This window comes from Cydia strobilella, chromosome 5 (assembly GCF_947568885.1).
Source record: "Cydia strobilella chromosome 5, ilCydStro3.1, whole genome shotgun sequence".
Lineage (NCBI taxonomy): Eukaryota > Metazoa > Arthropoda > Insecta > Lepidoptera > Tortricidae > Cydia > Cydia strobilella.
In genome coordinates, this window is record NC_086045.1 from 7,327,052 (window position 1) to 7,353,199 (window position 26,148).

General features: G+C 38.5%; 2 protein-coding genes across 5 annotated transcripts in view; one reads left to right on the forward strand and one right to left on the reverse strand.

Moving 5' to 3' along the window:
* Positions 1-6,564, forward strand: part of LOC134741366 (liprin-beta-1) — a 29,682-nt gene extending 23,118 nt beyond the window's left edge. For 3 of the 4 annotated variants that reach the window (XM_063674121.1, XM_063674123.1, XM_063674124.1), the window contains exons 10-13: positions 875-986; positions 1,054-1,150; positions 1,328-1,447; positions 3,696-6,564. In XM_063674121.1, coding sequence (XP_063530191.1) covers positions 875-986; positions 1,054-1,150; positions 1,328-1,447; positions 3,696-3,770 — 404 coding nt within the window. In that variant the 3' untranslated portion in view covers positions 3,771-6,564. The remainder of the gene's footprint in view (positions 1-874; positions 987-1,053; positions 1,151-1,327; positions 1,448-3,695) is intronic. The other variant, XM_063674122.1, reaches the window with a different exon arrangement.
* On the reverse strand, positions 6,529-18,943 carry LOC134741392 (testis-specific serine/threonine-protein kinase 3-like). The gene is made up of 5 exons (XM_063674159.1): positions 18,715-18,943; positions 10,214-10,822; positions 9,745-9,904; positions 7,998-8,126; positions 6,529-6,662 (listed from the first exon to the last, which is right to left on the reverse strand). The coding sequence occupies exons 1-5, from the start codon at positions 18,823-18,825 to the stop codon at positions 6,580-6,582; spliced, it is 1,092 nt and encodes a 363-aa protein (XP_063530229.1). The 5' UTR covers positions 18,826-18,943; the 3' UTR covers positions 6,529-6,579.
* Positions 18,944-26,148: the final 7,205 nt, after the last annotated feature.

The window sequence follows — 26,148 nt, forward strand, 5'->3', positions numbered from 1 at the left end:
TAGATCCCGGAAACCGCTGAACATAGACCCAGCAGACCGCATCTTGTAAGGGACGACCGCTTTGTCTGCGACATGGGCCGGACGCGGACGGAGCGCTTCTCTGCCGTGCTCGAAGGAGCAGGAGGAAATCGCACGCAGTGGCTCAAGCGGATCGACCTGGCGGAGTACGCACCTAACCTACGCGGGGCCGTTCAATACCTAGCTGCCAGAGAATATCTTATGTCCGCCACCGAGGCCGCCATGCAGAGCGCTTCTCTGTCCTGCTCCCCAAGAAAGTAATTCGTTACTACAAGAACCAATTTTTCACCTTACGTCGATGTGACGGTAGCGAAACTGCCTAGCCAAGGCAAAGGTGTAGAGTTTGTGAAGTTAGGGCTTGTAGAGTTAGAAGCTTGGCTCTACAAGAGATCTGATAACTTTTTGACAGTGCGAGCCTTATGGTTTCGTCTTGGCAACATTTTACATGAATTTTTTTTTACATTTGGTGGATATATATGTATATACAAGAAGGGAATGGTACAACAAATCCATTTAAAACCAAACTAATTGCTTATCGTAAAAAAAGAAAAAAAAACGGCTAATTGCGAGTCGGACTCGCCCACCGAGGGTTCTGTACTTTTTAGTATTTGTTGTTATAGCTGCAACAGAAATACATCATCTGTGAAAATTTCAACTATCAAGGTTCATGAGATACAGCCTGGTGACAGACCCTTTTTACCCTTTGGGTGCGGAACCCTAAAAAACCTACTTAGAAAGTAAAATGCTCTAGTGCAGAAACGTATCACTTTCTGCACACTATAGAACAACAATGACCCTCTTTCAGATCATGATAAATGAAAAAGTATAAGCTGTATTATTTTTGTTTGGTTTTCAGGTGTGCATGGCGGCTTGATGCTTCTAGAGCCCAGATTTACGGCCGAACTGCTAGCTGCTCTACTGAACATTCCCGCCAACAAGACTCTACTGAGGCGGCATCTTACGCAGAGGTAAACTCGATCTTAAGTCATCAGTATTACGGTCGAATTTACCTTTTAAATCTTTATATAATTACAGGTTCAATGACTTGCTCGGCCGTGACGTCATCCAGCAAAAGCGGAATGCAGAGCAAACGCTCGGTTACCAGCCTCTGACGGCTACCACTAAGTATAAGGTATGACCACGAATAGGTATGTTGCGTGTTTTTTTTCTTGTGTAGTTTTATCCGTTATTTATATAGTTTACGCATAAAAGTCAGCAAAAAAAACAGTGACTATTAGTTCAGTATGTCGCGATCAACACTACTTTTATTATAAAATACATTTTGAACTACAAAATTGAACCATTGTAGGTACCAAAGAAGAGCCAGTTCTCCCTGAAACGCAAGAAGAGCAAAGACGAGCTGGAGCTCGCGGACCTGGTCTGCCCGCTACACGACGACGGCTCAGGTGACGCTCACAGCACGTCGCCAGTGAGTCACTAACCGCACTAATACACTAACTGGGTAAGGGCTTCGGAAACTTTCCAAAATTTACTATAGCTTGACCAATTCGGACGTGACAGTCCCATGGTCCTTGGGGGTCCAGGAGCCTGGAGGAAGGCCTGACTGCCGGCACACTCAGGAGCCTGCAGGAGGCCTTACTGCCGGCCCAGCCAGCTGCCTGCAGGAGCCTGCAGGAGGCCTTACTGCCGGCCCAGCCAGCTGCCTGCAGGAGCCTGCAGGAGGCCTTACTGCCGGCCCAGCCGGCTGCCTGCAGGAGCCTGCAGGAGGCCTGACTGCCGGCCCACCCAGGAGCCTGCAAGACGCTAGAGGAGGCCTGACTGCCGGCACAGTCAGGAGACTGGAGGAGGCCTGACTGCCGGCCCAGCCAGGAGCCTGCAAGAGGCTGGAGGAGGCCTGACTGCCGGCACAGTCAGGAGACTGGAGGAGGCCTGACTGCCGGCCCAGCCAGGAGCCTGCAAGAGGCTGGAGGAGGCCTGACTGCCGGCACAGTCAGGAGACTGGAGGAGGCCTGACTGCCGGCCCAGCCAGGAGCCTGCAAGAGGCTGGAGGAGGCCTGACTGCCGGCACAGTCAGGAGACTGGAGGAGGCCTGACTGCCGGCCCAGCCAGGAGCCTGCAAGAGGCTGGAGGAGGCCTGACTGCCGGCACAGTCAGAAGACTGGAGGAGGCCTGACTGCCGGCCCAGCCAGGAGCCTGCAAGAGGCTGGAGGAGGCCTGACTGCCGGCACAGTCAGGAGACTGCAGGAGGCCTGACTGCCAGCCAGCCTGCAGGAGGCCTTACTGCCGGTCCCGCACACTTCACACGGCCCCCGCTGTCGCCCGTCCCCCGTCGCCCAAGGACCATGCGACTGTCATGTACGAATTGGTCAAGCTATAATTTTCCACATTTAAATTATGTCTCATATTTATGGGTATCAAAATTTCCGTTTGCAAAATGGATATTTCCTTTATTTCTTGTGAGGTTTCACAACTTTTTGGAAAGTTTCCGCAACTTGCACATCTGTAGTAGGGGTTTGGAGACAATTGATAATGTAAAGCGCAAATGGCGCGATAGAGCTAAGAGCTAATTGATAATTTATAAAACTAAATCGGGAATTCGGGATTAATCGCGTTCACTCATGTTTATTTGGCCTGACGTTTCGAACGTGACAATACGTCCGTGGTCACAGGCTGACTGGCGAGGGTTTTGCGAACTACCCTTTGCTTACACACGACATCCAATGGTTTGTGACTGGATATTTTTTCACGTTTACATTTCCTAATCACCGGATTCCACGAAGGGCACGAAGACAAAATCCCCTGTCCCTCATTCTGGTTAAAAATTGCGATGTTTCCTGATTTCAATTGCTTCACGTACTTTTCTGCTGAGATAGTGACGTTCGGTTGAGAGGACTTTGGGAACTGAATTTTTGACGTACTTTTTAAGTAAGTGCTATCAGTTAAAATAAAAATTAATTATTAAGGCTTAAATTAGAATTATAACGTAAACAAGGCTTAATTGAGGTTTGTTCTTGGATATTAATTTCCATAAATAAGTTCTTGCTGATTTTTTAAGTGATTTGCATTTTTTAAATTGTTTTTGATTTCTTCTTTCCGCTATCTCGTAAATTTATTATTGCAGGTTCCAAAACGTACATACTTTTTTGTATTTTGTTTTAGCGATTATAATTTGGTGCACTTTACTATGTTTAATTATAGGGGGTATTACTGCAATGTTCTGCCGCCAGAGTGCAGCACTAGCACAAACCGTAAACCATAAAGTAACTTATAAATATACGTATACTAAATGCCGAAAACAGTTTTTTGACAAATTTTCACGGATTATTGTAACAAATAAATATTAAATCGATGCACCAAGGCGGTTTGTTTACTGTTTGTGCTAGTAACGTGCTAGTTTTGCGTAATATTCCCTATTTATATTTTACTTCACTATCCTTTTTGCGCACTGATTGTACTGATATCGGGTATTGGTAGCGGATTTCTATTACATTTTTATTCTTTACAATTAAAAAAAAAATGGCGTGCACATTTGGTTTGGGTTTTATTAAAAATTTAATCACAATAACATGGCAGTTAACCAAGGTCGAAGCGTTTTTTATTATTTAATTTTGGGTGGTTTTTTTTTATCTAACTAGACGCTTTTATTTTCTTTCTTTTCGGGTCGGGTGTATAGCGACATCGCTGTCGGTAGAAAAATAAAGTAGATGTGTTTACAGACGATGAGAGTAAAATCAGCGGAGGGCGTCGCGTCGGCTGTCTCTCCCCCGCGTGACCCAGCGCGCGCGCACTAGCGCCTGCGCGGTGCACGCCCACTGGCGCCGACACGTTGCACGCCCACTGGCGCCGACACGTTGCACGCCCACTGGCGCCGACACGTTGCACGCACACTGGCGCCTGCCCGGTGCGCACACTAGCGCGAGCACGGTAGCGTCTGTTTGTGCGCCTGCGGGCCTACATTAACGCTTCATGCGCGCACGCGGACCACACGCCACCACCCTTCGCTCCAGCAGCTAATCTACCGTGGACTATTATTAATAACGCATGCGTTCTAATTTATCGTGTTCTAATATTTTTAAGATTAATATGAAACGAGGGCTTCGAGGGGAGTAATTTTGATTGGCTAACTATGGTGCTAAAATTAAAATTATACGACACGGCGACCGAAGCCCTTGGTGTGCGTTCGGGGTGAAAGATTGTTAAGTAATTAATTTAATTAAAATATTTAATCGAGTCACGCTGCCAAAAATCATGTCTTGAATTATATTGGTCCGTTGTAGATATTGAGCGGTCTAAAAGTACGGTTTATTTAAAGAGATATATTTAACTTATGTAGTATTAATGTTGATGTCGACAAAGCGAATGCGCGCGGCGGCGGTGAGCCCCGTCGGGCCCCGCTTCACTGACTGATTAAAATACTGTAGGCTGCTAATAAACATCACAAACAGGCTTCACTCATCATACCGACCATCAAATCGAAAAGCAATAGACATTCCATTTTATATTAAAATAATATGCTTGAATAATTTATATGACCGGACAGTTGGCAGGAGACAGGAGTACGTGTTAAGACCGCTTTTAAACCAATAGTAACTGTTAATTAAATGGAATAATCTACTTACACGAGTGTAACTTTACCATTAAGTCCATTAGATTTGTTACAAGTTTTTGATACAGTACTTAGTGCGTTTTATTGTATATTCTTAAGTACGTACTTTTTAGAAAACGACTGAAACGCGACAATATAACTCGGGTCTCATTTCTATTGCTGCAAGACTTTTCCATCTAGTTATAAGCCCACATTCAGTGTATACATTTTGACATCTATGGTATATTGAGATTATTTATTATCTTCTTTCATCTTAAGTAAGGGTTTTTATAATATGGATATAAAAATAAAATATAAAAGCACTTACAAAACAATACAAAAAATATATAAACACATTAAAAACTGTAATAGATGTCATATATTAAAGAAAAAGTGACGAAGCCCTCTAATGGTGAAGGCCGGATTCGAACCGGCGTCTTTAGCTATCGCGCCTTCACCACTGGAGGGCTTCGTTATTTTTTCTTTAATATATGACATCTATTACAGTTTATAATTTATATATGTATAGTAGTGTGACTACTTAAAAAACACAAATCAAAATATTTAATAAAATAATTTGATTTGTTCCCAAAGTTGTTCATATAAATACATTATAAAAAACCTAATCTAGGGGGCCGCCGGCAGCGGGGCAGGACTCAAGCTCAGGGCCGCAGAGTGAGGAACCGACGTAGGTACTATACGCGCCGTGTCCAAAATTACCGCCTTCTGCATCTGACCCTTGAGCCAACCACCCAGCGAGAGTCTCTAGGTGTATTATTTATTATTTTATATCCATGAAGGACCATTACCCAAATTCTATTCTTGTACTATCATAACATAATAACTTATAACCAAACCAGACATTGTCATCTATTCTGTTTTTGCTTGTTCGTATAATCATCATTATCATCATCATCATTATAATATCATTTTGGCAATAAATTGAAGCCAATAAAAAGGTTCTGGATAACCACAGTTGAAGCTCACAGATTAGGCAACAAACACGTCGTATATATACGACTCGTATAGACATACACATTGACCAATTACATAATAGTGTTGCCGCGTCACTCAATTTAGTGGATATATACAACTTTCGTTTGCTAGGCACAATTTAAATAAAAATATGTTACAAAATGGCAAGCTGTATTTTGAAGTCTGACAATATAAAGGGTAAATATACTTTTGTCACGATGTGAAACTTTGTGATACAAAAATATACTTATTACCTGATTTATATTGATGTCAACCATTACGCTACGAAACGAGAGATGCCTATAAGTATTTTATTTTTAATTGGCACAATCCTCTCGCACAAATACAAATAAAATTCTGATTACCAACTGGTAACTTTTTAAATATAACCTATTCATAGATGACCTACGTTTACCAGTTTTTTTTTTGCCACATATGAATAACCAATAATTTATAATTTTTAGCATAGTGCTGCTCCAAAAAAAAAATAGGCAACGCCGAAAATATAATTTTCCGTACCTACTTACTAATACCAGTATTACCAAAGAGAATTAAGAAGAAATAGAGCGCTCACTCTATACATCGGGTTTGTTAACCAAAACCAACCAAGTACGGTTACCAAATAGCGGAACTATTCAGTACTGCGTCTTTTTGGTAACAAAACCGATGTATGGAGTGAGCACTCTATGTCTCCTTAATTCTCTTTGGTATAGAGAACTCCTGTGAAGCTGTATATCGAACAAATATCGAATGTTTTGACATCGCTTTCGTTTATCGTTATTATAAACGTAGTGTGATCCAAGATCCCGTTCCTACCACGTTGTGCCAAATGTTATAAATATTTACATAGGCCCTTGTTACGACCCTGTCTTCCATGACTTTGTAATACAAGTGTAGGTTATTGGAAGGTGAGTTGTATCACCGGATAGCGATAAAACATTTATACATTATGTATCAAATAAATTTTATTATAACTTAAAGTCATAGAATATAAAATGTATGATTTAATAAACATTGAATGACGATTTCGTGTTTTATTCTTATTTTTTTTCATTTTCCTCAAACATGTGTTTCGATTTCATAAATGCTGATGCGTTACTAGTTTTCCATATTTTGAACCCCTCTGGAAAAAAAGAAATATAGGTACATTAGATCGGCAATTCGAATTTCTAGCTGTCACGAGAGAGACAGAGAGAGAGAGAGAGAGAGAGCAAAGAGGAAGAGAGCGAAAGTATTTAACAGGACTTGGTTTTTCATCTAATAATAGTACCTAATGATCATAAATGCGCTACCTATGCTTAATGCAGATGGCGCTACAATCGTTTTATAACAAAACCTGACATTAGCTATGAAAAATCTAAAGTTACACAAACCACAGATTTTTTTGGGTCCCTGACAATTGAAACCATTCATAATCAGTGGGTGTAGTATAGTAGTACCTCATAACCGTTCATTGTACTCGCGTTTAAAACGTTTAAGTATTCCATTTTCTACTATACTAATCTCAACCCGACGGTATCAGCAAATTAGTTGTCGCCCTTTGTGGGCAATGCGCCTAAGATTATTCTACAAGTATTTTTCTTTTTGTTTTACATTTAACCCTTGTTTACTGGCAATTCCAAATAACAATTGAATGTTTCCTTGATAAGGGTTAAATTAATTTTCACCAGTTTCACCACACCAGCTCGTAAAGTCTCTTTATTCTTCAAAAACTGATAAGAAAGTTTGCATAAAATTTTATCCACTAGAGTGGCAAAGTAAGTTGATGCAAATTTTGAGTTGTTTCCTCATGTTGACTAAATCATGATTTTGAATGATAAATATTTAATAACGTTCATTCGGATTTGATTTGTAATTATTAAAATGTAAAACGGGACTTAATCGCGTAAGTATATAAGTTTTAAGATTTACCTCCGACGTTTTGAGGACGGTTAGGAGGAAGTCCCGTTTTACATTTTAATAATGTTTTGATTTGTAATGTTTTACATTACAGTTCGTATATTCCTCGCATTGGTGTGGTGAAAAATGTTGTGTTTCACTCGGTAGCAAAGTTTGTTTAACCCTCGTGCCTACAACTCTGCCCCCTTGTAAAACAAAACTATTTTAATTTTGTATAGCAGAAACGTCTGCAAACGATGCCATAAAATATAGAAATAAATTATAAAAGTATAAAAATTCATTGTCTGGCAAGGCCTAAACTTGCGACTCTGGTTTGGATCTGCCCAATATGACTGAACTCCAGTAGCCATTTAAGAAGTGTAATTACTCTTACGGTAGATGTCGCCGCGCGTTCCTAAGGCGCGTATGACGGAAATGACGGAAATAGTCTCTGCCCTCGGCTGAAGTCTCGTTAGCTCAGTTGGCAGAGCGACGGGCTAGTGATCCGGAGTTCGAGCCTGGCCCGAGACCAGTGAATTATTCCACTTTTAATTAATTTAAATAACTATTTTACACTCGCCCTTTCCCCGGCTCTTGCAGCGGATTTCCGCGATGCGCTCCATATCTGTCTCCGCTTCGGAATCGCTCATCTGTTTTTCGACAACTGCCACAGCTTGTTTGAGTAATGACTCTTCCATAAAAGTTAACTCTGTAACAATTTTAAACTGAAATAAAAGTACCTACTGTCCGCGCGCGAATTCCGTGCACGGCTAAGGAATGTTAGGAATGTTGGGCGTCATGACAGTAGTGTCATTTTGTACGAATGCACGGAATTGGTGCGCGGACAGTAAGCGATGAGCGCTGGTGGAGCAGCCGTAAGAGCGTGCGACTTGCAATCCGGAGGTCGCGGGATCAAACCCCGGCTCGTACCAATTAGTTTTTTTGAAACATGTCTTATATTATATATGTACGAAATATATAATTTGATATTTACCAGTCGCTTTTCGGTGAAGGAAAACATCGTCAGGAAACCGGACTACTTAATCCCAATAAGGCCTAGTTTACTCTGGGTTGGAAGGTCAGATGGCAGTCGCTTTCGTAAAAACTAGTGCCCACGCCAATTCCTGGGATTAGTTGCCAAGCGAACACTAGGCTCCCATGAGTCGTGGCAAAATGCCGGGACAACACGAGGAAATGACGATGATGAAAATAATATGTCATATTAAGTACTATACTAATAAAGAAAAAGAGACCAAGCCCTCCGGTGGCCGAGGCCGGAATCGAACCTAGTTATCCACTTTTCTATACAGCGACGTATGGCGACGCGTGTGTACTTAAGTTGGGGCACTTACTGTACCTATTGGCTATGTGCGAAGCGGGTGGTGGAGGACATACAACGACATGCTCTCTGGCTGGCAACCCCACATGCATTGCGTTTAGGCATTTTTTTATTAAGTAGGTATATGAGGATTTAGGACCTACACAATTGGCACTTAGTACTTACTTGAAAAAAATTGTACCCCTTGAATTTGGGAGTAAAAGCCTAATGAAGTTGCGGTTCCTGTATAGCATCTCACCAGCTATCCCTACCGAATTCCAGCATTGGTATTTACTTTTTCACCAAAACATAAGTTGGAGAAAGTAGTACCTACTCATGATTTTATTCTCAAATAAGTAAACTTTGTTTAGTTTAATACCTGGTAGTTACCAGGAAAATTGCAAAGTTAGGTAACTCGGTACTGATTTAATTGGTTGTATCGAAAAGTACGAAATAAGCATTACAGTTATATGAATAGAATGATCGTAAAAGCCAATCAACATCTTACGAGTACTCAAATAAGTTGTTATAATAATTGAATTTAAAAATCCAATTTTATTAAAAATGTTATGCTCGTTTATGGATTACCTGTAATTTATGTTATTACTAAAACTTTGTTTGTTTCTCGCTTTAAGTGATTTATAATCTTAGAGAAATAAATATATTTGAACTGGACATAAAAAAGTAGTACCTAGATAGAATACTCTTTATTGGCACACCTCAGTAAAAGATACAGTTTAAGAAAAACAATTGATTAACCTTTTGGACGCCAATGACCGATATATCGGCAATTCGGCACTGCAGGTCCAACGCCAAAGACGGATTAATCCGTTACAGACCACAGAGCAACGTAGACCTACGTGCATGTGCATAAAGTTCAATTTCAGTTTTGACACTTCGGTGACGTGGCGTCCGAGTGACAGCTTCTGTGTTTGACACGGCGTCGAAAAGGTTAAAGATAGAGGCAGAGTAGGCAGACAACAGGCGGCAAAGTACTGCTGATGCTGACTGAGAAGGCGAGGGTCCATGCCGATCCAGGGCCCGCTAAAAAGGTTGCCGGCGGTTGGCCGCGCCTTTGCCTCCGGTTCCATCAACTGGGTCACTTGCCGCTTGCATTCCTCTGACAGTTGATTGACCACATTCGAGCGGAACCGCCACTTCTTCGTCACCTACAACATAACCAACGGAATGACAATTCGTTGTTTCTTCATGGCATTGAAACAAAGACGAAATATTACATATTACAAAGATTTTCAGTTCTAGACACTCGTGTATAGACACGGGTGTGTACTTTCAAGGGAAAGATGCTGCTGACGCAATACCATCCTATACAAGCTTTTCATGGCACTCGGCGAGACGGAACGTTAACAGCATCTGAATCTGCATCCGAAGTTTTGAGAAACATGTCGCTTAGATGAAATCCTTATAAAAGACGTGACGAGCTTATGCGATTTAGTTAAATAGTACTTTCAAGTTACCTGTAACTCATACAACTTTTTTGCAGAAGTCTCATTAAATGGTAGGGCTTGATTTAGCATAGTGTAAAGAATAATCCCCATGGACCACATGTCAGCCAGCTTAGGTAGATACGGGATTCCCTTTAGTACTTCCGGCGCGGCGTACGAAAGCGACCCGCAGAATGTCTCCGACAAAACGTCCCGATCCCTGCAGCGAACTCCGCGCGCGAATCCGAAATCTGTTATTTTTACATTGTAATTTGTTGTGATCAATATGTTTTCGCACTTGAGATCTCTGTGCGCGATGTTTAAAGTGTGGATGTAGTGGAGACCGCAGCTAATTTGTCGCATCCAGAGCCGGCTCTGGTTTTCGGGCACAGCACCGTTGCTTGTTACGTAGTTGAGTAGGTCCCCGTTTTCGGCGAATCGCTGGAATATGTAGTATCTGGCGCGGCGCTGGAAGATGTCGGTGACGTGCACGATGTGCGGGTGGTTGAGGCGGATGAGGATGTCCAGCTCGCGCGGCAGGAACTTGGTGAGGTAGTCGCGGGGCGCACCCGACGTGTCAATCACTTTACACGCCAACATCGTGTTGTGGGTCTCGTCTATCATATGAACTGCTTTGTACACCTACGAACATTCATTTATTTAGGTTATTATCCCATAATGTCCTACTTTACGTTGTCCTACTTTATAGTTTATGTCTACGTTTTAACATTCCTGACAACATACCAAAAACAACCTACGTAATTCGGCCGGGTTCATCGTTACCCACCATAAAAACGGTGGGCTTTGTAGAAGCAGGCAGAAAGGAAAAGTGAGACTATGACAACGACAAACAATAATAGCGCTTTCTCTGCTACTCCTACTGAAAGTTCCATAAGAGCATCCCGTTCGGTCAAATGAGGGCCCTTCCCCATTTCAGTCATTTCCTCTCATTTCCTCTCTACATATATTATTGTACCTCTATGGCGCTGCCCGATACAAATGTTAGGTGGTTGTCACACTGCCCCCGCGTCTCGTTGCGAAACGCGGAGCAACGGTAGACCTGTACCAATAACTTCTGAGGTTATAAGAATATTAATGTTGCTTATTTTTTATATATAGTTTCCAGACCATATACTAAACCTAAAAATAATATTTTGTGTCATCCTAGGTATTTGCTTAGGTAGAAATTTAGGTATTTCTTTTTTCAATCAGCATTCTGTAAAAAAAATATTCGAGACGAAATTCTTTGTTTCCCTGTAAAGGCAAAGTGGCTTCCGACGTACACACGCATTTTGTGTCATTTTCATCCACGGGTATAATGGCATTTAATAAATACCTAAAATTGATCCTAAAACGCCTAAAAAAATATTAGAGTCGGTAAGTGAAGTGTTGTACTTTACAGAACATTGTTATATGTTATTCAAACAAATCTGTGTCAAATTCATCCACCGCTTTTATTTAAAAAAAAATTTTTTCTAATTAACACCCTGTATCTGCCACAAAAAAAAATTCATATTATTAAGTTTACGTCTATAATATTATAATACCACATTGAGACATCATTCATAATTTGGGTCATTTTGATCCACGGTTTTTTTTCTATCTGGCAAAATAAAACTCAATTGAGCAAGAAGGGCGTGCGCGGGGAAGGGTACCTACGCGGGTGGGGTGCTTATTATACTTGCCGCAATATCAGCTGGCGACTGAGATCTTAATACTATCTCCTTTACCCTTGTTAAGTTAAGACCAACCAAGAGATGGCATTATGAGCTGTCTCGCCACTTAGTTTTGCGATACAGTGTATTTATTTCATTCGGAGGCATAATTACATTGTCTTATCAATCTTACCGTAGTAGGTATATAAATATAATTAAAAATAAACTGTAGGCTGCACTCCTCATACTGACCAACATTTGTGACGTTCCTAATCAAAAGGTACCACTTTCTCTGACAGGTTATTTGTATAAAGATATAATCAAATTTCGTCTTTATGGTAAACGACAAAGTGGTACCTACCTTTTGATTGAGAATGTCACATCAGCGACTTAAAAATTACTTTTGTTTCGATTTTTAGTAGACTTTTTAAGTTTATTTTAAGACTCAATTTATTGTGATTTTTGTTATGTTTAAGCGTGGCAAGCAACATTAATTACATTGATGATGATGTTCATTAAATACAATATTTTTTCATACTATACTGAACTGTCACCCTATACGTGAGAATGAACAGCGCCCTCTTGACAATGATCATATATTACTGGTCAGGCTTTAATATGTGTCATAATTTAGTAAAGTCCCCTTTGTGGATTCTAAGTTTCCGAGTTACAGCAGTTTAGTGAAAGCGTTTTTTTTTTAAATATAAATTAAGGGTTGAATAAAGAGGAAAGAAAATTTGATTATTTTTGCGCTACGACGCACGGTTTAGGAGATACAGCCCTATAAAGTTTTTTTTATTGTTTTTTTCTTTTTTACATTGTGTTTTTTGTATATTACTTTGAGGTTTCATAAAGGGGAACGAAAATTTAATTATTTTTGCGCTACGACGCATGGTTTAGGAGATCAAGCCCTATAAAAAAAAACTTTTTTTTTTTGCGTTTTTTTTTGTATAAATTAATGGTTACATAAAGGGGACCGAAAAGTTGATTATTTTTGCGCTACGACGCACGGTTTAGGAGATACAGCCCTATATAGAATGTTTTCTTTTTCTTTTTTACGTTTTTAAATCTTAATTAAGGGCTTCTTAAGGGGAACGAAAATTTGATTATTTTTCGCTACCATGCACGGTTTAGGAGATACATCCCTAAAGTTTTTTTTTCTTTTTTTTGTCATTGCGTTTTTTGTTATTACTTTGGGGTTTCATAAAAGGGAACGAAAATTTTATTATTTTTGCGCTACGACGCACGGTTTAGGAGATACAGCCCTAAAATGATTTTTTTCTCTTTTTCTTTTTTGCGTTTTTAAATCATAATTAGGGGCTTCTTAAAGGGGAACGGATATTGATTATTTTTGCGCTACGATGCACGGTTTAGGAGATACAGCCCTATAAAGTTTTTTGTTATTATTTTTTTCTTTCTTTTTCTTGTGTTTTTGTATATTATTTTGGGGCTTCATAAAGGGGAACGAAAATTTTATTATTTTTGCGCTACGACGCATGGTTTAGGAGATACAGCCCTATAAAGATTTTTTTTTAAATTTTGCGTTTTTTTAAATATAAATTATGAGTTGCATAAAGGGGAACGAAAATTTTATTGTTTTTGCGGTACCACGCACGGTTTAGGAGATACAGCTCTATAAAGTTTTTTTTCCTGGTTTTTTTTTTGTTTTTTTTAAAGTATTAATTACGGGTTTCTTAAAGGGGTTTTTTAAATTATTTTTGCGCTACGACGCATGGTTTAAGAGATACAGCCCTATAATGATTTTTTTTTTAATTTTGCGTTTTTTTTTAAATATAAATTATGGGTTGCATAAAGGGGAACGAAAATTTTATTATTTTTGCGCTACGACGCATGGTTTAGGAGATACAGCCCTATAAAGATTTTTTTATTGTTTTTTTTCTATTTTTCTTTTTTACATTGTGTTTTTTGTATATTACTTTGGGGTTTCATAAAGGGGAACGAAAATTTTATTATTTTTGCGCTACGACACATGGTTTAGGAGATACAGCCCTATAAAGATTTTTTTTTTAAATTTTGCGTTTTTTTTAAATATAAATTATGGGTTGCATAAAGGGGAACGAAAATTTTATTGTTTTTGCGGTACCACGCACGGTTTAGGAGATACAGCTCTATAAAGTTTTTTTTCCTGGTTTTTTTTTTTGTTTTTTTTTTAAGTATTAATTACGGGTTTCTTAAAGGGGTTTTTTAAATTATTTTTGCGCTACGACGCATGGTTTAAGAGATACAGCCCTATAATAATTTTTTTTTTAAATTTTGCGTTTTTTTTTTAAATATAAATTATGGGTTGCATAAAGGGGAACGAAAATTTTATTATTTTTGCGCTACGACGCATGGTTTAGGAGATACAGCCCTATAAAGATTTTTTTTTTAAAGTTTGCGTTTTTTTAAATATAAATTATGAGTTGCATAAAGGGGAACGAAAATTTTATTGTTTTTTCGGTACCACGCACGGTTTAGGAGATACAGCTCTATAAAGTTTTTTTTCCTGGTTTTTTTTTGTTTTTTTTTTTAAGTATTAATTACGGGTTTCTTAAAGGGGTTTTTTTAAATTATTTTTGCGCTACGACGCATGGTTTAAGAGATACAGCCCTATAATGATTTTTTTTTTTAATTTTGCGGTTTTTTTTTTAATATAAATTATGGGTTGCATAAAGGGGAACGAAAATTTTATTATTTTTGCGCTACGACGCATGGTTTAGGAGATACAGCCCTATAAAGATTTTTTTATTGTTTTTTTTTTTCTATTTTTCTTTTTTACATTGTGTTTTTTGTATATTACTTTGGGGTTTCATAAAGGGGAACGAAAATTTTATTATTTTTGCGCTACGACACATGGTTTAGGAGATACAGCCCTATAAAGATTTTTTTTTTAAATTTTGCGTTTTTTTAAATATAAATTATGGGTTGCATAAAGGGGAACGAACATTTTATTGTTTTTGCGGTACCACGCACGGTTTAGGAGATACAGCTCTATAAAGTTTTTTTTCCTGGTTTTTTTTTGTTTTTTTTTAAGTATTAATTACGGGTTTCTTAAAGGGGTTTTTTAAATTATTTTTGCGCTACGACGCATGGTTTAAGAGATACAGCCCTATAATGTTTTTTTTTTTAAATTTTGCGTTTTTTTTAAAATATAAATTATGGGTTGCATAAAGGGGAACGAAAATTTTATTATTTTTGCGCTACGACGCATGGTTTAGGAGATACAGCCCTATAAAGATTTTTTTTTTAAATTTTGCGTTTTTTTTTAAATATAAATTATGGGTTGCATAAAGGGGAACGAAAATTTTATTGTTTTTGCGGTACCACGCACGGTTTAGGAGATACAGCTCTATAAAGTTTTTTTTTTCTGTTTTTTTTTGTTTTTTTTTTAAGTATTAATTACGCGTTTCTTAAAGGGGTTTTTTTAAATTATTTTTGCACTACGACGCATGGTTTAAGAGATAATGATATGTTTTTTTTTAGTTTTGCGTTTTTTTTTAAATATAAATTATGGGTTGCATAAAGGGGAACGAAAATTTTATTATTTTTGCGCCACCACGCACGGTTTAGGAGATATTATATCTATATATATAGCTATAATAGCTCTATAAAGTTTTTTTTCCTGGTTTTTTTTTAAAGTTTTAATTAAGGGTTTCTTAAAGGGGAACGAAAATTTGATTATTTTTGTGCTACGATGCACGGTTTAGGAGATGCAGCCCTATAAAGATTTTTTTGTTGTTTTTTTTTTTCATTGTGTTTTTTGTATATTATTTAGGGGTTCCGTAAAGGGGAACGAAAATTTTGTTCTTTTTGCGCTACCACGCACGGTTTAGGAGATATAGCTCTATAAAGATTTTTTCCTGTTTTTTTTTTTGTTTTTTTTTTTAAGTATTAATTACGGGATCCTTAAAGGGGAACGAAAAATTGATTATTTTTGCGCTACGATGCACGATTTAGGAGATGCAGCCCTATAAAGATTTTTTTTTTTTCATTTTTTTTTTCATTGTGTTTTTTGTATATTAGTTTGGGGTTCCACAAAGGGGAACGAAAATTTGATTATTTTTGCGCTACGACGGTTTAGGAGATACAGCCCTATAAAGTTTTTTTTGTTTTTTTTTTTCATTGTGTTTTTTGTATATTACTTTGGGGTTCCGTAAAGGGGAACGAAAATTTTATTATTTTTGCGCTACGACGCACGGTTTAGGAGATACAGCCCTAAAATGATTTTTTTTCCTCTTTTTCTTTTTTGCGTTTTTCAATCTTAATTAGGGGTTTCTTAAAGGGATTTTTTTTAATTATTTTTGCGCTACGATGCACGGTGTAGGAGATACAGCCCTATAAAGTTTTTTTGTTATTTTTTTTCTTTTTTTTCATTGTGTTTTTAGTATATTACTTTGGGGCTTCATAAAGGGGAACGAAATTTTTATTATTTTTGCGCCACCACGCACGGTTTAGGAGATATTATATCTATATATATAGCTATAATAGCTCTATAAAGTTTTTTCCTGGTTTTTTTTTTAAGTTTTAATTAAGGGTTTCTTAAGGGGAGCGAAAAGTTGATTATTTTTGCGCTACGATGCACGATATAGGAGATACAGCTAATACAGCCCTATAAAGATTTTGTTTCTTTTTTTTTCATTGTATTTTTCATGTATGTCTTTTGGGTTACATAAAGGGGAACGAAAATTTTATTATTTTTGCGCTACGACGCATGGTTTAGGAGATACAGTCCTATATATTTTTTTACAATGCATGTGCTCGAAAAGTGCGTTTCCTACGGAGCCATATCGTGCGGAAAGTACTGCTTTTCCGCACTAGTGCTTTTTGTTTTCAATTTTTTTTTACAGTACATATGGTGCTACTTTCTCGCACTAGTGCGGAAAAGAGCACTTACCGTGCATATGTCGAAAGTTTAAAGGGCCATATGTACTGTAAAACGTACGATACACGTGCGAATAAGTAATTCGCAACTCGTGTCGATTTAAAACACTCCTTTTAATAATTAAACTTATTTGCCATGACATGTTTTTTTATTTACTCGCACAATGCATAGTAAAACATTGTATGATACACGTGCGTAAAGATGACTTCCGCACTTGTTGCATAAATAGCAATTTTTTTTATCAAAGAATGAAAGAAAGTCACGGTATTAATAACCAAATTTTACTTTAGTGGTACCTTCTCCCTATCACTGTCACAAATGTATGTGGCGTTCACGTAAACGCGATATTTTTAAGATTTCCCTGCGCAATGTTGCCAGCTCGCTCGCAAATCAAACATGTACTTACAGTTCTTTTGCATAATGGTGACATTGTACAATATCTATGAGTTTTAAATAGGTAAAAGATAATTCGACGCATTCTTTGCTTGCTTGTTGCTTGTTGTTGTGTTGTTTGCGTAACTTCTTTGAATAAGTTGCGTTAATTTGGCGCACAGGCGAAGTAAACATGCGTTGCGTACGGCAAGGTCACGCCGCGGCCCCACCCTGCACGGCCTCCGTTGCCCATTCAGACCGCCCGCTAGCTTCGTTTGAACGCAAATAATATTTTTGTAATATTTGTTTATGCAGTGGATGCAAGTGACACAAATTCATACATCTTATTTATCTTGCATTTCAAATTAATAAGATGTAAACTCTAATATCTTTAATATTCTTTTGTAACGGTGACTGCCTGTTACAACAAAATCATCAAATATCTTATGAAGCTATGCCTTAATAAGACACAAAATCATTTAATGGACCTATTTAAACGATTAAATTCGACCTAAGTAATTTTTTTTAACTCTAATTTTTTTTTGTGTCATTTAGAATATTATGACATAGTATCAGATTGCAGTGGACGTAATTGACACAAACTATGTTTTCACACTAAAAACACTATCCTAAATGCAACACAGTTACATGTGTTCTCTCGAATATTTTTTTCTCCAAGATAATTCAAAATAAAAAATAATTACCACAAAATAACAAATTACTAGAAAAGCAAATTATATATATGACACAAAACAAAATGTAAGATTTACATCTTAACAAAGTATTCATAAGCGAAAACAGAATTGACTTTAATATTTTTATAACCTAGGGGTCAAAATATAGCCAGCGGTACAGGTCTACGGACTCGCATGCGCAAACAATATTTCGAATAAGTAACTTTGGACGACTTTCAATTTCAAAAATAAACTTATCGACGTCGATATCCATTACGTCTACGTCCTTCTTGCACTAAAATCCGTACGGCACTGCGGAGCTCGGTGTGACATACCCTGCGGCACGCACCGCGTCTCCGTCCAAGCGCGCGAGTCGTCGTGCGTCTCGCACCTCCGCGCGTGGAGGCGGAGCCAGTGTGTCGTACCATGCGATTTTTCTATACAAAATCAAGATTCTACATACAAAAAACGCATCAACGGACGACGCTGCGAGATGCGGAGCAGTGTGACGACCGCCTTAGTCGCCGGTCGCCCGGTGCGTCGATGCTCGTGACATGCATTATTTGTCGCCCGGTTATTGTTTTTGCGACTCATCGCCGATCGCGTTAGACCAATGTCGTGGCCAGGCCGTTAGGCCGTTACACGAGTATAGTGTCGCTCAGACTGTCGGCGGCGCCGACACGCGGAGCGTACGTATGGCCGCGTAGGTATGTCGGTGTCGGCGTTATCTAAAACGCTCCCTAGACACATACTTAATACACATTGGCCTGTCAGCACCGACGGTCAGCGCGACAATAAAACCAACATTAGGTAGGCAGGTAGGTAAATACTGAAAGACAATGTATTTATCCTTGAAATTTGTTTTCCGTATTATGAGTTCCTAACTGAATGGAAGGCGGCTCTAGTGCCATGCCGCAAAATTTCGCCGCCACCCGTACCTGAAGCACGTACTTTAGCATAAGACCCTTCTCCAATAAGTTTGCCCAATATGAATCCTTTCTCTTGTAACATAGCCACGTCCGAAGGTGACGTCAGATCACACTTGTCGCCTGGAGTCCCCATTGATATTACTTTTTCCGCACATTACTTGAAACTTTCTTTTTCCTGCATGGATGATGCATAGTGGTAGGTATTAGTTTGATAGCTAGACATAACTAGCTAGCTTAATTTCATTTATCATTCTGTATTTGTCATTTTTTCCGAATAAATCAATTCACACACACTGACAATAAATTTTATTACAAGCGTCAGCGGCGTCAGTCAATTTGACATAAATATACTTATATCTAATCGTACCTATTTCAATTGCTTTTAGATGATAATTTAGATGCAAGTTTTTTAGCCAGGCACTTTTTTACAAGCTTTTATTTAACTTGCAATGTCTGTACACGTATGTTCGGGTCAAATCTTGCAAGCTAAATTATACCCACTTCCCATTATTCGATTGAGCTGAAACTTCACATAGGTAGGTAAGTACATGTATGGTACATGGAAGTCAGGTGACAATGCAATATTATAGTACCATCGAGCTGAGCTGATCTGATGCTTGGCACACGAGATGGCCATAGGAACTCTGTGATAAAACAACGTAACCTATCATGTTTTTTGTCAAAAATGAAATTTTTGACAAAAAACATTCTCTCATAGACTAACCGCGCTAACTTTGCACAAACTTGGCTGTAATAAAGATCGAAGAGCATAGGCCTAGGTAGCTCCATACTTGACGTAGCACTTGGCATGAAAACTTAACGTGGCCCGATTCTATTCGCTCTCTAACATAACAAGTACAATACGAATTACGATCAACCGATAACTAATAAGTGTAAAGAAACCCTGCCTCTTCAGAGGCTACATATCGTTCCCAGGGCCAGGATATTGTTGCTGAAGTCACACACCTCCAACATCTGACATTAAGAGGGAAGAATTATTGGAAAGGTCGCGGTGGACCGGCGTAGTATGAGCGTGGATGTGGTGTACTGCACAAAGGCTGGACTGGAGTAATGTTGGAAATAAAGTTCACTTTGAATTGCACAAATGGGGAGCTTTTATTATTATAATAACAGCACCATTTGCTGGTTAAGATTGTTACAATATTAATTAATGTAAAAAGAACTCGCGGACAACAAGTTAACGAGGTTACGGACATTCGGGAAGAGAGAGATAGCAATATATAAACGGATACGGAAATATGTATCAAGTGACGTTAGCTGTCACTGTCATGCATTGCGTTTTGTTATATGCTTAGATATATTCAATACTTCCCCTTAAGCACATAACAAAAATATCCCTTAAGTATAGGTTAGGAACATATGACACTTAAAACTATACCTTATGGATACTTATTTCTGACGTGGAGTTCATGCATAAATTCAACATGCTTACATTTACTGAGTGGCTTGGTAAGGACATCTGCAAACATTCTTTCAGTATTCAAATATTTTATAACAATAAAATTTGTCTCTACCAAGTCTTTAACGAAATGATATCTTATATCTATGTGTTTTGTGCGCTTGTGACAATATTCTTTACTTGCTAACAATTTATGCGCACTTTGGTTGTCATTATGCACCAAAATAGAATGTAACTTTAACTCTGTAAAAATTTCAGACAGAAAGTTTCTTATAAAACACAGATCTTTGGTTACATCACATAGAGCTAGGTACTCACTTTCACAACTCGATAGGGCAATACATTTCTGTTTTCTGGCCTCCCAGTGAACAATGTTTTCGCCAAGTTTGATAGCAAAACCTGTATATGACCTGCGGTCATTATGATCATTGGCAAAATCTGCATCGGCATATGCACTTAAATTCAATTGGCTACTTTTTACAAATAGTAAACTATAATCAATTGTACCTGCTAAATACCTTAAAATTCTTTTGGCAGCTAACCAATGAGTTATGCCAAAACAGTTATTATATTGGCTCAACTGACTACACGCATAGGCTATGTCAGGTCTTGTGCAGACAGAAAGATACATTAAACATCCTAGCAATTGTCTGTAATTGTATGTTTCATCATTCAATGGTTTATCAGAATTACACAACTTTAACCCTGTCTGCATGGGAGTCGAAACCGGTTTACATTCTGACATACCAAACCTTTGAAGTACCTTCTTAATATAAACAGACTGATCCAACTTAAGGATGCCTTTCTGTCTGTCTCGAGTTACTCTAATACCTAGATAATTCTGTATAGGACCTAAGTTTTTAATACTGAACTCATTTTCTAACAAATTTAATAAACTTTTAATCTGTGAGCTGTCTTTCCTATACAGAATATAAAAGTCATCTACATACAAAGAAATGACTATGAACTCCTTGTCAGACTTAAAATAATAAACACATGGCTCGCATTTACTTTGCTTAAAATTGTTTTTAGTTAATAAATCGTGAACCTTACAATACCACATTCTACTGGCTTGTTTAAGGCCGTAGATGCTCCTTTGTAACAGGCACACTTTATCTTTATTTTCAGCATCATGGAAACCCTCTGGTTGTTCCATGTATATGGTTTCGTTAAGTTCACCATTTAAGAAAGCCGTGTTTACATCTATATGATCTATATTGAGATCATATTCGTTAGCTAAAGAAAACAAAAGACGCATTGTAGAGTGGCGTACAACTGGGGAGAAAGTATCAGTGTAGTCGATACCATACTTTTGTGTAAACCCCCTCGCGACTAAACGAGCTTTATATTTTTGAAAGTTGCCTGAAGAGTCACACTTGACTCGGTAAACCCACTTACATTTAATTACATTTCTATTCTTGGGCCTATCCACAAGTTTCCAGACATTGTTATTTATTAAAGAGTTGTACTCACTTTTCATTGAGTTTAACCACTCATCGCGATAACGGCTGGCCATTGCCTCATCATAAGACTGTGGTTCGTCTTCAAGTACAGTTTGAGCGAGCATAGATAAATCATAATCCTCATACCGTTTTGGAGGTACTGCCCTAGTACTACGTACAGGCCTGGACTCCGCAGCTGACCCGTCGCCTCTAGATGAAGCCGCGCGAGGTGAGGTTACAGGCTGTTCACCCGCTGCACCCGCCGAGCAGTCGTCGGAGGACTCCTGGTCGCTACCGGTGTTCCATTCATCTGTGAAATCAGAAGTATTACCCTCATCGCTCAAAACATGACTATTATTATTTTCGCTAACATTTTCATTATTTTTATTTAATTCATTATTTTCCATGACCTCATTTGAAATGTCATTATTTTTCATGACCTCATTTGAAATGTCATTATTAAAATTTGAATTATTCAGTTCATTATTCTGTAATCCATGAGTAAAATTATCATTATCTACATTCAATTTATTATTGGAATTTATATTTAATTCATTATTATATAAATTAATCATACCATTATTATCACAGCTATTACTATCAGGTACATTGTTTGAATGTTGTGGAGTAAAAAACTTATCCTCCAAAAACTTTACATCACGAGATAAAATCACTTTCCTAGGATCTACGGGATCTGCCAGTCTATAACCCTTTGTGGTCTCGGAATAACCCACAAAAATGTATAATTTACTTCTAGCATCTAGCTTCTTGCGCTTGACACTTGGAACTAGAGCATAAGCCTTGCAGCCAAAAACCCTGAGGTGACTAAGATCCACCTTGGACCCGGTCCACACTTCCTCAGGTATACGGCCATTCAGTGCAACAGTGGGAGATCTATTTTTAATATAAGTTGCTACCATTAGCGCTTCTCCCCAAAAACATTGAGCTAGACCTGCCTCTAGTAACATACACCTTACTTTATTGAACAAGGTTAAATTTAACCTCTCCGCCACGGAGTTCTGTTCCGGACAGTAAGGAACGGTTAACTGGTGAACAATCCCTTCTTTCTTTAAATAACTGGAAAGTCTACTATTTACATATTCTTTCCCATTGTCCGAACGCAAACATAGAATAGATAAACCTGTCTGCTTTTCTACAACATTTTTAAAGTGAATAAAATGGTCACATACCTCTGACTTATGTTTCATTAGGTAGCAGTAGGATTTCCTCGAGTAGTCATCTGTGAAGGTGACAGCAAAGTTTGCACCACCCAAGCTGCTCACTGGCATGGGACCGACCACATCGGAGTGTACAAGCTCCAAAGGTCTGGTTGCACGCGTTCCACCACCTTTGGGAAATGGAGTCTTAGCCATCTTCCCCTCAAGGCATGGTACACACTGTTCAAGTGTTTCACCATCCTGGAACATAACACCACATGCAAGCCTATCCCTAAGGGCACACATACCTGCAGAGCCAATATGACAAAGCCTGGAATGCCATCGAGACATATCTGACCGCTGAGCAACAACTGTGGCACTCGGTGAGTCCTGCCTATCCTGCAGGAACAAAGAGTGCTCCTGTTTGTGCATTCCTTTGCCCAACTCATTTAATTTATAAATCCCATTGACCTCACTTGCAGAACAAACTAAATTATCTTTCTTGTCATATGCAAAACAACCTCCCGAGTTAAACACCACTCTATCACAACCTGATTTTAAAAGTTTACTGACTGAAATTAAATTACAAGACAGTTGGGGCACATATAAAGAATTATTTAAAATAAGTACCTTGTCTAATGTCCTTATTTTTACATCGCCGGTGCCTTCACACAGCACTTTGCTATTATTAGCCACTGCCACTGAAGATTGTCCTTTCTTTATAGAATTAAAACAGTTTTTGTCATTAAATAAATGGCAGCTCGATCCAGAATCTATATAAACATCTTGCTGGGAGACCAGGAACGCGGCTGGCATGGGATCTTCCTTCTGCTTCTTATCTCTTTTCAGTTTGAAGCACTTAGCTTTGACGTGGCCCTCCTTATGACAGTAAGTACACGTAAACTTCTTCTTTGCTTTGAACTGTTGTTTGGAAACAAAAGCAGTCTCAGATGAACATGTCGCTAGCTTCCTGGACTCTTCCTGCATCAGCCTGGCTCGTACAAACTCACTAGATATAGTCGATGTTAGGCAGGCTGTAGACATATTTGAAACTAGAGAATCAAACTCTTGAGGTAACCCGCTTAAAAGCAGTTCTGCCACTTCACTATCTTCAATAGTTTTTCCAATATCTGCCAGTTGTTGGACTAATTTCATAATATGGTCGATATACGCGTTCATACCGGCGTGATCGGCGTAGCTGGCCTTGTGTAGTTCACGTAGCAAAACAATTCGACGATAAAGCCCTCTGTCTTCAAATATATTTCTAAGATTGTCCCACGCTTGCTTGGCACTAGTGCAACTGGTAACATATTGATATAGAGATGGGTGCAGACTAAGTGCAATGCGCGCCAGCGCACGTTGGTCGCGCGCAGCGTCCGTCACAGCACCGGTCACACAGTCCCATAAACCTTCCAATATCAATAACATTTTTATGGCGAACTTCCAAGAGCAAAAATTTCCTTGGCCTTGTAGCTTCTCCATATTTTGGTGCACAAAAGCTGCTGAGCTGGTTGTGGAAACAGCGAGCGGCGGCGCCACATTGGCCGCGCCGGCTCCATTTTGTGGCGGCACATCTTCGTCGCCTTCAGCCATTCTTCAAGGTAGGATAGAGAGTAGTGGTGCGCGATATTCCTGTCCTCCAATCGACACCAAGGTTCTAATCTGGGCGCAGAACCTATTGGAAAGGTCGCGGTGGACCGGCGTAGTATGAGCGTGGATGTGGTGTACTGCACAAAGGCTGGACTGGAGTAATGTTGGAAATAAAGTTCACTTTGAATTGCACAAATGGGGAGCTTTTATTATTATAATAACAGCACCATTTGCTGGTTAAGATTGTTACAATATTAATTAATGTAAAAAGAACTCGCGGACAACAAGTTAACGAGGTTACGGACATTCGGGAAGAGAGAGATAGCAATATATAAACGGATACGGAAATATGTATCAAGTGACGTTAGCTGTCACTGTCATGCATTGCGTTTTGTTATATGCTTAGATATATTCAATAAGAATAATAAATAAAATAAATATGTCCTGACAATTGGCACTTTTTTCATACAATTTCCATTTCGGGAGAAAATGGTTTCCACTAAAAAATCTTAACAAATCACTTTGATTTTGATGTCGATCGCTTCAGCATAATACATATATTCTAGGTTTATAGGTTTCTCTTAATATTTTTTTTTTGTATTGCAAATTTTGCAAAAAGGAAACCTTTTAACTTAGTTTTTCATTTTGTCTATAACATACTTAATTACTAAAAAATCATGGAGAATGGAAAATCGTTTTTTCTTTTTGTATGGACGAGTACGAGCTATACCTACTTCCCTCTTAACGCTGAGATGCTGTGCGGTATGCCGCAGTATCCCAAATAGATACCTACACTTCTGTAATCTAAAACACGACTTCAAACAAGTACCTACCTACTTACCTACGCCAAATAAATTGCAGTTGGGCGAATCCACTTGAGACCTGATCCTGAAGGCAGGCTCACTAGGTTTGAAGTTTTAACGGTAGAACGGTCACTAGGCGGTAGAACACACGACGCAAACATATACCACCATTACCCACATACCTACCTACATGCATACGTATGTATATAGTATGTATATAGCACTTATATACATACCACATACTTACATACATTACCTACATAGACTACTAGTCATAAGTCAGTCATAACCCTTCCCGTACCTACTCGGGTAAATAAGGTAGTAAACAATTATGTCTAGCAACTTTTCGAAGACCATAATTTCCCTACCTTTATTTATACCACCGCAAACATATACCACCATTACCCACATACCTACCTACATGCATACGCATGTATATAGCACTTATATACATACCACATACTTACATACATTACCTACATAGACTACTAGTCATAAGTCAGTCATAACCCTTCCCGTACCTACTCGGGTAAATAAGTTAAGGTAGTAAACAATTATGTCTAGCAACTTTTCGAAGACCATTATTTCCCTACCTTTATTTACACCACCGCAAACATATACCACCATTACCCACATACCTACCTACATGCATACGTATGTATATAGCACTTATATACATACCACATACTTACATACATTACCTACATAGACTACTAGTCATAAGTCAGTCATAACCCTTCCCGTACCTACTCGGGTAAATAACATAAGGTAGTAAACAATTATGTCTAGCAACTTTTCGAAGACCATTATTTCCCTACCTTTATTTATACCACCGCAAACATATACCACCATTACCCACATACCTACTACATGCATACATATGTATATAGCACTTATATACATACCACATACTTACATACATTACCTACATAGACTACTAGTCATAAGTCAGTCATAACCCTTCCCGTACCTACTCGGGTAAATAAGTTAAGGTAGTAAACAATTATGTCTAGCAACTTTTCGAAGACCATAATTTCCCTACCT

What these genes read in the sequence shown, in the direction of transcription:
- LOC134741392 (XM_063674159.1), bottom strand. Translation starts at nt 18,825, where the DNA reads ATGGGGACTCCAGGCGACAAGTGTGATCTGACGTCACCTTCGGACGTG. An exon ending in AAAAGTTGTATGAGTTACAG is followed by an intron (nt 9,905 to 10,213) that starts GTAACTTGAAAG and finishes GTTATGTTGTAG; the next exon opens with GTGACGAAGAAGTGGCGGTT. An exon ending in CATGGACCCTCGCCTTCTCA is followed by an intron (nt 8,127 to 9,744) that starts GTCAGCATCAGC and finishes AAATTGTTACAG; the next exon opens with AGTTAACTTTTATGGAAGAG.